Raw genomic sequence first — 10,226 nt, 5'->3', positions numbered from 1 at the left:
GTAGCGAGCTACTGAACTGTGGAGATATGGGTGAACAGATGAGAGCTGGCAGTCCTACTCTCGGGGTCTCAATCTACCCCTGTGTGAACCTAGGAAGGTCCCCCAAGAAGTCCTAGAAAGAGATAAAAAAACTGAAGCCAGAGTTGCAATTCAGCATCTTTATTCTTCCCCTTTAGCTCGAGGGTGATCCTGTCTCAATCTACCCCTGTGTGAACCTAGGAAAGGTCCCCCAAGAAGTCCTAGAAAGAGATAAAAAAACTGAAGCCAGAGTTGCAATTCAGCATCTTTATTCTTCCCCTTTAGCTCGAGGGTGATCCTGTCTCAATCTACCCCTGTGTGAACCTAGGAAAGGTCCCCCAAGAAGTCCTAGAAAGAGATAAAAAAACTGAAGCCAGAGTTGCAATTCAGCATCTTTATTCTTCCCCTTTAGCTCGAGGGTGATCCTGACAAACAGCTTCTGCCAGGAGGAGGCAGAAAAGACTGGGCTGGGCAGGGGCTCCCCAAGGACCTGGCCTCCCCCTCCTCCTGTGGGGCTGGAGTTGGGGTTAGGGCCATGATCCAAGCTCAGCATTCCCTGGGGAGGAAGGGAGAGGACCACTCTTCAGCCTCTGTAGCCCCCTACCTCCAACAGCCATGTTGATGGGAAACAGCCACGTTGATGGGAACCAGCCACCTCCACACCCCAGGCAGGAGGGACCCGGGAGAGCAGCCCCATCTTACTCCACGTGCACAGGCATATGCACACGGGGGCCCAGGCGGAGCAGGGCTTGGTCAGTGTCCAGATACATGGCTCTGGCCTGTGGCCCAGTTGGCAAACATGAAACCTAGACTGATCGCCATGAAGAGGACCCCCAGGATACCAAAACACAGAGCCTGTGGATGTGAGGGAGAAAAGATGGAGCTGGTTGGGTACCTACACCCAAGCTCCTCCAAAGGATGTTCCTCAAGCCCTCCACCCCCTCCAGAGACTGCCCCATTCATTCATGACCCTCCTTTCCTGCTCCCTCTCCTTCCTTAAAACCAGCGCCTTCCTGTGAATCCTCCTTCCAACTTCCTAGAACCCTTCAGGGAGTACTCTCCCACATCCTCCTTGAAAACGTTCCAACCCTCTTCTAAGAGTGCTCCTTCCATCTGTCTGAAGAATGCTTCCTATAAGCCAGCCCCCTTTTGAGTGCTTCCTGTCTTCTTAGACCCTTCTTGTGCTCTGTCTGCTCAGGCCCTTCCTATGACAATCTCTTTCATTCTTCTAGACCATCTGCACCCCTCCCCACCGAGCCTCCTCTTGAAAATGTTCCTTCAACTTCTAGCCATCCTGGAGTGCTCCCTTCTCAGAATGCTCCCTCTTTCCCCGGCCCTCCCCTGGAATGCTCACCAGGATCTTGGGCCAGGAGTAGAGGGGCTCCACCTCAGAGGGTACAATGCGGAGGTAGAAGACGCTGGGAAGGATGAAAATGAGGCTGGGGGCTGAGGTGGACCCTGAAGGACAAGCAGGAGGGACAGAATCAATGTAAGTTTGGGGTACAAGGCCCATATTAGGTGGAGTCTGGGACTGGGGTTGGGGGTACTGACCGATAACCCCAAAGATATCCCGGATAGTTGGCACGCAGATGACGAGGACATTGACCAAGACAAGGAGGATCAGGGCTATGGCCACATGGCGTGGCCAGCTGAAGGCCTTGCTTGGGAAGAGCAGCTGCTGCAGAGCCCGGCGGATCTGTGACCAGAGTAGGGTAGGACACAGGTCAGGGCTCAAGCACTACCTCCCCTTCCATGTACTCATCTGTCTTTAACACTGCCCTCAGTCTGAGATCCCTGATTTCCCCTCCATCTGACTGTCTCTCCACCCTGTCTGACCATCCTTCTGTGCTTCCACCTTCTGAATGAGCATCCTGCCTCCCTTCTGTCTGACAACCCATGACTCTTCCTTCTGTCTGATCATCCATCTATTCCTCCACTCACTGTCTGAAATCTTGTCCTCCTCCTCTATCCAACTATCTGCCTCCTCCTGTCTGACCACCCACTTGTGCTTTCACCCTGAGATCCCTGTCCCTCTCTCTCCATCTGACAACCTCCATACCTTCCCCGCCCCCGTCTAGTCATCCCACCTCTCCATCTGAGAGCCTTGTCCCTCCTACACCTCACTACTCCTGCCTCCACCCTTTTTCTGGCCATCCCTATTTCTCCATTCTGAATGTCTATCTGTGCCTCTTCCCTGTCTGACTATTCCTGCCTCCCTCTTCTGTCTAGCCAGACATCTGCGCCTCCTCCCTCCAACTGACTGCCCCTGTCCTCCTGATTCTTTCTGCTCTGCCATCTATGTCCACCTTGTGTCTGACCATCTATTTTTGCCCTCTCTGTCCATCTGACAACTCTGCCTTCCCTGTCTGTCCATCCCAGCCTCCTCTATCCATCCACTCCCATCTCCACTGTCCATCCAAACATTCCTGTCTATGCCCTCTACCCATCCATCCATGTCCCTCCACTCCATGGGCCCACCCTCGCCCCCAACTCACAGGGAACAGCACGACTGGCACAGTGAGAGTCACCGCAAGCAGCACGGCTAGGCGCACACAGAGGATGAGCAGATCCTGCTGGCTGTACATGTGCAGCATCTCCGCCTCCACGCTGCCTGGGACATGGGACATGGGATACGGGATGTGATTGGAGCACCAGGACCAGCGTCCCAGAAACATATACGTGTGCACGCGCGCACACCCCCCCACACACACACACGGTGACAAAATCTCCATGTGTGATGCATACAGTCCCTTTGGAAACTGATAGGACTGAGGGCATGGAGGGAAAATGCTCAGGTTCCTGCCTAGCAGTCTGCCCAGTCCCCATCCCAGCTCCCTACCCAACCGTGGCCCCAGCCCCACTCACTGTAGAAGGTCAGGTAGCCAAAGGTCGCTGTGAGTGCATACATGCAGAACATGGCCCCAATGGACACATTGGCCACGGCCTGCATTCTGCGCTTGGAGGGCCTGAGGTATAGAGGTCATAGAACTGTCATGCCCAGACCCTTGGACTTGGTCCAGGCCCCTCAAAACCAGCCCCCACCCTCCAGAGTCCCCTCCTCCCAGAGCTGAAGTTCAGCTAGTACACACTGGGATGCCCATCTCTGCCTCCCCTGTACTAGCCACGCCCCCCTTCTCTGTCCATCCATCTTACCCCATATGATCATCTTTGCCTATCTCTCCACCCATCTCTGCCTCTCTCTTCCATTAGACTGTCACAGCCTCTCCCTTCATTCTGATCATCCATGCTGTCCCTCTGACTGATCATCCACACATCCCCCCATCATATCATCTCTGCCCTCCCTTTGTCCATCCATATCCCTCTCCATCTGACCATCCCCATCTCCACATCCCATCCACGTATGCCACCCCTCCAGCTCATCTTCTCAGCCTCCCCACTTGTCCATTCACACTTGTACTGGATGTTAAAAGAGTAGAATACTTAAGTCCCAATTAGTAAACAGTCATTGCCCTGTGTCCCCAAGGCCTCCTGGCCACCTCAAACCCCTCCCTTGGCACAATCTAGCCACAATCAAGCTACAGCACAAGGACTGTTGTAGAGCTTATCAGACATTATGACTATCACCCCACCTGCTGCCCCATCACGTGTGCCCACTTGCCTGCCCACTCACCGGCAGAGTTCTGTGTAGATGGGCAGCACCTCAGGGTGGCAGACAAAAGCAAAAGCCATAATGGGCACTGTGTAGAACATCTGGGGGAGTGGCCCAAGTACAAGAGATTAGAGCCTGCAGGGTTCCATCCTCTCCTCCCCATCCCCCCAGCCCCACCACTGCCCTCCATATCAGACACATGGAAGCCCCCAGTGTCTGATACCTGGCTCCACTCTGAGCAGAGTGCACTGTGTGACAGAACCAGAGGACCTGAGTGCGGTGCAAGGCATAGACATATGCCTGCACACCAACCTGTGAGTCAGCTGTGAACATCTGGGCCTCACAGCTTGTGTTGAGGCTTGGGGGGCTCTTCCTCTCCACTGCTGTCTCATTGTGGCCTATAGCACAGCCAAGCTGGAACTTCTTATAGATGACCTGGGGGAGGGAGAGTGTGGAAGTGAGGTCATGGGGAAGGCTATGTCCCAATGCCCCAAACTCCCTCCACACTTTTTCATGTCCTTCTCCCTCAGACTCACCGAAATGAGGAAAAATAGCATGCAGGTCAGAGAGAGACCACTGGTATACCCCAGGTAGCCTGCAAGGGGCAATATATGGAGCCTCAGAAATCAAGGTAACCCCCCAGAGCAAATATCAACCCCCCAGGCTGGCTTTCAAGGCCCCCTCACCCCAATTTTGCCACACGTTGCACAAACTTCTACTTCTACCTGGACCACCCCCCTACACACACACACACACACACACACTTAGAAAACTCCTATTCATCTGTTAAAAACCCACACCAAACAAGCTCTCCTCTGGTATTCCACAGCCCTTGAAAGTGGAGATTCTTTGAATCTGGCTCCCCTTCTCTAATTCCACCATCCAAGGACCAACGCAGGAAGCCTCTTACCCAAGTGTCTCATGAGGGCCAGTGGCAGGATGATTAACACACTGACAATGATGATGAGGAGGTTTCCCTTCAAGAACCAGTCCCTAAGGAGACAGGTAAACATAGTGACTAGCTGCCTACCAAAGAAAACTGTCAGGCAGACGCTCATAGAAGACAGCTGGACAGAGAGGTTTCTGCATGCAGTCAGGAGAGATGGGCTGACCCCTCAGCTGTGAGAAGTCATCCAGGTGGTTACAGAGACAAATGGCACAAAATGATTGATGGAAACAGCCAGACAGATTATCAGACTGTCAGTCACACACAGTCAGAGGGATATAGCTGGAAACACACACACAGCTGGACAAAACTGTGCCATCAGACCTCAAATGGACATACAACCAGATGAGCAAACAATACCCCACATCAGCCAGACTCACATAGTCCAACACAAGGTACCAGACACAGAGAGAGTCATGACCCTGGTATGTCTGATAGGTAGAACACCAGTCTGATGATCTGGCAGGCAGGGAACAATGCAGAGTCAGACAAAAAGTCAGAAACACACATGTGTGGTTGTTTGAATAACTCAAGGTTTGTTGAGCACCTGAAAGTGGCTGGGCCGATTTGGCCACACAGTCAAAGATGGAAATAGAGACAGAATCAGCCAGCTGGCCACTCAGTTGGAACCAAGCTCAAAGAAAGAGCAAGATCTGTACAGAGATTGGAGAGAGGTGCCCAGGCAAGATAGTCTGTTAATACAGAATTGACTGAACAACTGCTCATTTATTCAAAAGAATTTTATTAAGTGCTTACTATGCTCCAGGTAGTCACACATTCTCTTTCTACCTTAGACACACAGTTACACAGACATAAACCAACAAAGCACCATTGGTCATATATATAGTGGGAACTAATTATAATAATTAGACACACCTAGTCACATAGACTGTCAGCTACCCGGATGGTTTCAGGATCAAACCAAAGATCTAACAGTATACACAGAATCAGCTATCGTATACAAACAACTGAAAAGATTCAGCCAGCCGCTGATGGATCCAGAATTAAACACACAGTCAGCTGGATACATACTCAGAACAACAGGCAAACATACATGGCTAGAACCATAATACAGAAGACATATACAGTTGTAGTTGAGGATCACACACAAACAGCCAGATAGAATTTGCCAGAACGATGGTCACCAAGTTAAACACAGAAAGTTAAACACAAATCATGTATACTTAGCTGGCAGCACGGTACACTGCACACACACACGCACATACTCTCTTGGAGTCAGTGACCATACACTTATAGCTAGACAGATTCAGCCAGCCTAATGGACCCAGAATCAAACAGAATCCACTGGACAGAGAAAGTCAGAGTAAGCAAATGTCAAACACACATGGTTGGAGCCACAGTATACAGGACACAGCTGTAGTCAGCTAGCATACAGATGGCCAGAGAACCTGCCAGTATAAGAGTCACAGAATCAAACCCAAGGACAGAGTTTAGGTCAACCGGATAGGTACAGCCACACGGTCAACATCAGAGTACACTGCACACACAGAGTCAGCCAGAACAGTCACAAAAATCAACACATGGTCTTACTGGACTCCTACAGCCAGAGCAACAGTCACACATACTACTGGCATCACAACACACAGGAATCGCAGTCTGAACAAACTGGCCTGCCCAACTGTCTCAAAATGGAAGACCTGGGGGTCAGCTGGACACACAGTTGAAGCTAGTAGCCAGACCTCACGGGCAGAATCAGTGGTCTGTGGGCCAGAGCCAAGGGGTGTTGCACACTCACCCCTCAGGGTCCATGTCCAGGAAAGTGCCGATAACCAGGGGGAGTTCGGATTTGATGATGAACAGGTAACTGGACATGGCTGGTGCAGGTGGGGGGAGGCGTAAGCAGAAGGGTCCCTCTCATCTCCCTCCCACCCCAGCCTGGGGAAGCCCACCTCAGCCCGCCCTCTTCCCCCAAGCTGACCCCCATCCCCCAGAGTCCTCACCCCCAACATTGTGCAGACAGATGACCGCGGCCACCACTACCTTCCCCGCAGGCCCCAGCGCCCTCTGTCCCAGCTGTTCGTAGGCTCGGATGCCTGGAGGGGAGGGGACCAGAAAGGAACAGGTTGTAGGTCGAGGAGACCAGGCCAGAGATGAGTTGGAGGCCAGAGAGTCTGGGAGCTGGGGAGCTGGGGCTTGGGCTAATTGGGCCTCATTGCTGGGAGCTGGAGGTGAGGGCTAAGCAGCTGGGGTTGGAGTCTGGTAGGTGGATCTGCGGGCCAGGGAGAAGGTTGGGGGCCGGATGTGGCTCGTTGGGGTCTTGGGGCAGGATATGGACTGAGGCCATGGCAGGAGTGAAGTCTGTGAGCTGGGGGCTGAGGACCGGTAGTCTCAGGGTTGCGGGGCTGGCTTAAATGGGTACGTGTGCTGCAGACTGAGGGGTGGGGGCTAGAAGTGGCATGGAGTGGTCTGGGGTAGGGGGGTCTGGTTTGATGGCCAGACTGAGGGCTGAGGGTTGGGAATCTGGGAGCCCAGATGAGGTCTGAGGGCCAGGGTGCCATCTGAGGTCTGGAGCCCAGAGAGCTGAGCGTGGTGTCTGGGGTCCTGGGTCCAGGATCTGGGGTCCAAGGTCTAGGTTGAGCTCTGGGTCTCACCTACAACACCAGCACAGGTCAGCAGGAGATGGATGGAGTACGAAGACAGAAGAGCGATGCAGAGCAGCAGGGCCCTGTGGCAGATGGCACCGCTCGGACTTGGCCCCCAGGCCTCCCGCCTGCCCACCACACCCCTCCCCCACCCCCGACTGCCTAGGACTCACAGGAAGAAGAGGACCCCTGTGTGGGCCATGGCATAGGCCAGCCCCAGGATGCCGCTGCCCATGATGGCGTTGCTGAGGTTGAACACTGACATTCCAAACGATGTCTTCCCCTCGAACTGCGGGTAAGGGGCAAGGCCCGGGCACACATGGGGAGGGGGACCAGGGAAGGAGACCAGTGCTGGGGCCTGGGAAAGACTAGGGAAGAAGCGACTGGGGCAGAGGAGAAGCCCAGGAAGGGCCATCAGAGGAAGGAAACGGATTTGAAGGTGAGGAGAGCTGGAAAGGGAAAGGCTAGGTGAGATTTTACAGGGGAGCAGCTGGAAGTGGAGAGGAACAGGGCAGGGTGGGGCAGCGACCAGAGGCAAAACAGCTGAAGGGAATAACCGGGAAGAGAGAGCAGTAGGGGAGGGGCTGAGCCGGGCAAGGTGCAGCTGGGACAGATCCTGTGGGGTCACTCACATCCATGAACTGGGCTGGCTTCCTCCCAGGAGAAGGACTATGGCTGGGCAGGAAGCCCTCGTGCTCCTGCCTGTAGCTAGAACAGGCAGGGAAATTGAGGCTGATGAGAAGGTAATTCTGATCCCTGACCTCAACCCCCTTGGGTCCCCAACTCACTCCACAGCACCCCCGGGGAGGGCTCCGTTCATCTTTGGATCCTGCAGTTCCATCCTGTGGGCAGAGAAATGGGGTGGGGGGGTTCAGAGACGGAGCAGGGGGGCTTACAAAGTGGGGAGAACTAGATGAAGGGGGTCGGGGGGGTCCAATAGCGACGAACCGATAGATATAGAAACAGAGACACAAAGATGAGGTGAGGGGAATGGGAACAGAGGGGTTAGAGAGACAGGGACATAAGTGGAGATAATTGGAGACAAGAGGGAGAGGCCGACAAAGAAAGAGATGGGAGAGAGAGAGAGAGAGAGATTCAGGGGAGAGACGCCAACAGTTACTCACTGAGACATGGAGAAAAAGAGGGCAGCAAGAGATAGAGGGGTAGAGACAGAGACAGAAAGAGAGAGATACCGACCCCTCAGCAGATGAGATGGCCATTTGGAGCTGGGATAGCCTCTCCTCCCAGACCCCAGACTCACTGTCTCTTGCTGTCTGTCTCTTGCCTTCCCCGGTCCCCCGCGCACCCCCCTCTCCCTCCACCCTCACCGCGTGGTCATGCCTCTCACTCCTTACAGGGACACGTGTCCGCCTGACTGCCCCACCCCTCCTAACGCCCCCTACCCCCCTCCTCCCCGCCTGGGCCGCCAGCCTGAGCCCAGAGCTGATGCAACCTGTTGGAGGGGCTGAGGATGGGAGGCGGGTTTAGCGACCCCAACCCCCCACCCCCTGGACGCAGCAAACTGCTCTCTGCCACAATTCTGAATATTCTCACTAGAGGCCAAAAGCAATTCCCCAAACTGAACCCCCCTCCAGGGATAGAAGTGACCCAGGGACCCTCATTTAATCCCCCTTCTAGGGACTAGAGAAGTATTTTCTGGGACCCTCGTCAAGTCTTAAACACTCCTATTCCAGTAGAAGTCACTTTAGAGACACTTCCAGACTTGAGATCCTTTCTGGGCTTGGGGTGTCTCAGGAACATGGCCAAACCCTAATTTCCCCTCCTGAAGAGGAGCTGTCTCTGAGACAATCATCAAAAGCCCCCTCCCAGGGCCTGATGTGTTTCCTGGGGTGGGGTGTCTCTGTGATCCCCACGCAAGCCTGGAGCCTCCCTCTTCTGGATGGAGTGTCTCTGAAGAAGCCCCCAGCCCTGAACTCACTTCCTGGGAATGCCGTATCTCAGAAACCCCCATTCAAGGTCCCCATCGTGACTAAAACTCCCTCCAGGAAACCCCCTACCCAAGCCCTGAATCCCCTTCCTGGGTCGGGGAAGGCTCTCAAGGAGCCCCATCGTCAGCCATGAGCACCCTCTGGAGCCTCTCACCCACTCCTGAATTCATTTCCTGGGATCAGGGTACCAAAAGGATTCCCCCTCCCATTCAATTCCGCACTAGTGCTAAAAATGCCTCCAGGGAACCCCTGAGCCCTCTCCCAGGACCCCCATTCGTGCCTTGGGGACTCAGAAGCCCCCTCGATGGCCAGCACCCCCTCCTCACCTCCCTGCTCCTCTCAGCTCTTGAAGCGGCAGCAACTCAGAACTAGGGCTCTGGGACCCCGCCGGGCGGCAGGGCTCCCGCTCAGCCAGACCCTGCCTTCGCCTGCCCTCTGACCAATCAACTCCGCTGGGCTTGCTCGGCAGCTAATCAGCACTGCCCGGGCCCCATCTGGCAGGCGGATTTTTTTTCCTGTAAAGTTTTAACTTTAATTCAGCTTCCCTCTTCTGGTTCTGGGCAGGGGGAAGTCGGGGTGTGTGTGTGCCTCCCTTCATCTGAACCCACATGGAGGGAAACAGAGGTTTCGGGGGAGGTGGGGGAGATGGGCTGAAAGATCAAGGGAGTAGATCCACTCCTAGAGAGAGGGACAGACAGACAGAACTGACTCAGGGGTCAGACATACAGCAGGATGGGATGGATGGCAGGAGGAGAGACAGCAATAGGAAGAGAAACAATCCCAAATAGAGACAGGCAGGCGGAAGAAACAGCACAAGGACAGACAACAGGAGGGGACAGAAAGACAGGGTGTGAGGGAGTGGTAGACAGGCAGAGGGACAGTCAGCGAAGAAAGAGACTCAGAAACGGTGGGCAAGGAGAGGCTCTCGCAAGCTCCTGGATGAATGCAGATGGACAGGTGGACACAGCCAGACACATCCCCAGAGGTTAGGAACAGACACACTGGCTCAAAGGGACAGAGCAAGTGGCTGCGGCAGAGAGACACATGGAGGGGCAGGTGGCAACAGGCAGAGAAAGTCAGATTCAGGCAGAGGAGCAGAC

The 10,226-nt window shown here is 54.3% G+C and overlaps 1 protein-coding gene across 5 annotated transcripts; it reads right to left on the bottom strand.

Moving 5' to 3' along the window:
* Positions 1-397: 397 nt before the first annotated feature.
* SLC38A5 (solute carrier family 38 member 5) lies at positions 398-9,534 on the bottom strand. 5 transcript variants are annotated; one of them, XM_007115731.3, is made up of 16 exons: positions 9,453-9,534; positions 7,966-8,019; positions 7,810-7,909; positions 7,351-7,466; positions 7,187-7,260; positions 6,536-6,628; positions 6,331-6,409; positions 4,539-4,621; positions 4,165-4,223; positions 3,941-4,063; positions 3,650-3,729; positions 2,884-2,984; positions 2,514-2,629; positions 1,570-1,714; positions 1,373-1,476; positions 398-873 (listed from the first exon to the last, which is right to left on the bottom strand). In XM_007115731.3, the coding sequence occupies exons 2-16, from the start codon at positions 8,016-8,018 to the stop codon at positions 772-774; spliced, it is 1,428 nt and encodes a 475-aa protein (XP_007115793.1). In that variant the 5' UTR covers position 8,019; positions 9,453-9,534; the 3' UTR covers positions 398-771. The 5 variants fall into 5 exon arrangements, with proteins under 5 accessions (XP_007115793.1, XP_007115794.1, XP_007115795.1 ...); XM_007115732.3 differs by having other exon boundaries at positions 7,810-7,885; XM_007115733.1 differs by lacking the exon at positions 9,453-9,534 and adding an exon at positions 8,439-8,457 and having other exon boundaries at positions 7,810-7,885.
* Between the last annotated feature and the right edge of the window lie 692 nt (positions 9,535-10,226).

Source organism: Physeter macrocephalus, chromosome 21 (genome assembly GCF_002837175.3).
Source record: "Physeter macrocephalus isolate SW-GA chromosome 21, ASM283717v5, whole genome shotgun sequence".
NCBI classification, from domain to species: domain Eukaryota; kingdom Metazoa; phylum Chordata; class Mammalia; order Artiodactyla; family Physeteridae; genus Physeter; species Physeter macrocephalus.
Note: the sequence above shows the minus strand (reverse complement) of the source record. Positions and strands in the feature narration are given on the sequence as shown.

Bases quoted from the DNA above. Each gene is read 5' to 3' on its own strand.
- SLC38A5 (XM_007115729.2), bottom strand. From the start codon at position 8,397: ATGGCCATCTCATCTGCTGAGGG. The intron at 7,910-7,965 runs GTGAGTTGGGGA...CCTTCTCATCAG, and splicing joins CTCCCCGGGGGTGCTGTGGA to CCTCAATTTCCCTGCCTGTT. The intron at 1,477-1,569 runs GTCAGTACCCCC...CTTGTCCTTCAG, and splicing joins GGATATCTTTGGGGTTATCG to GGTCCACCTCAGCCCCCAGC.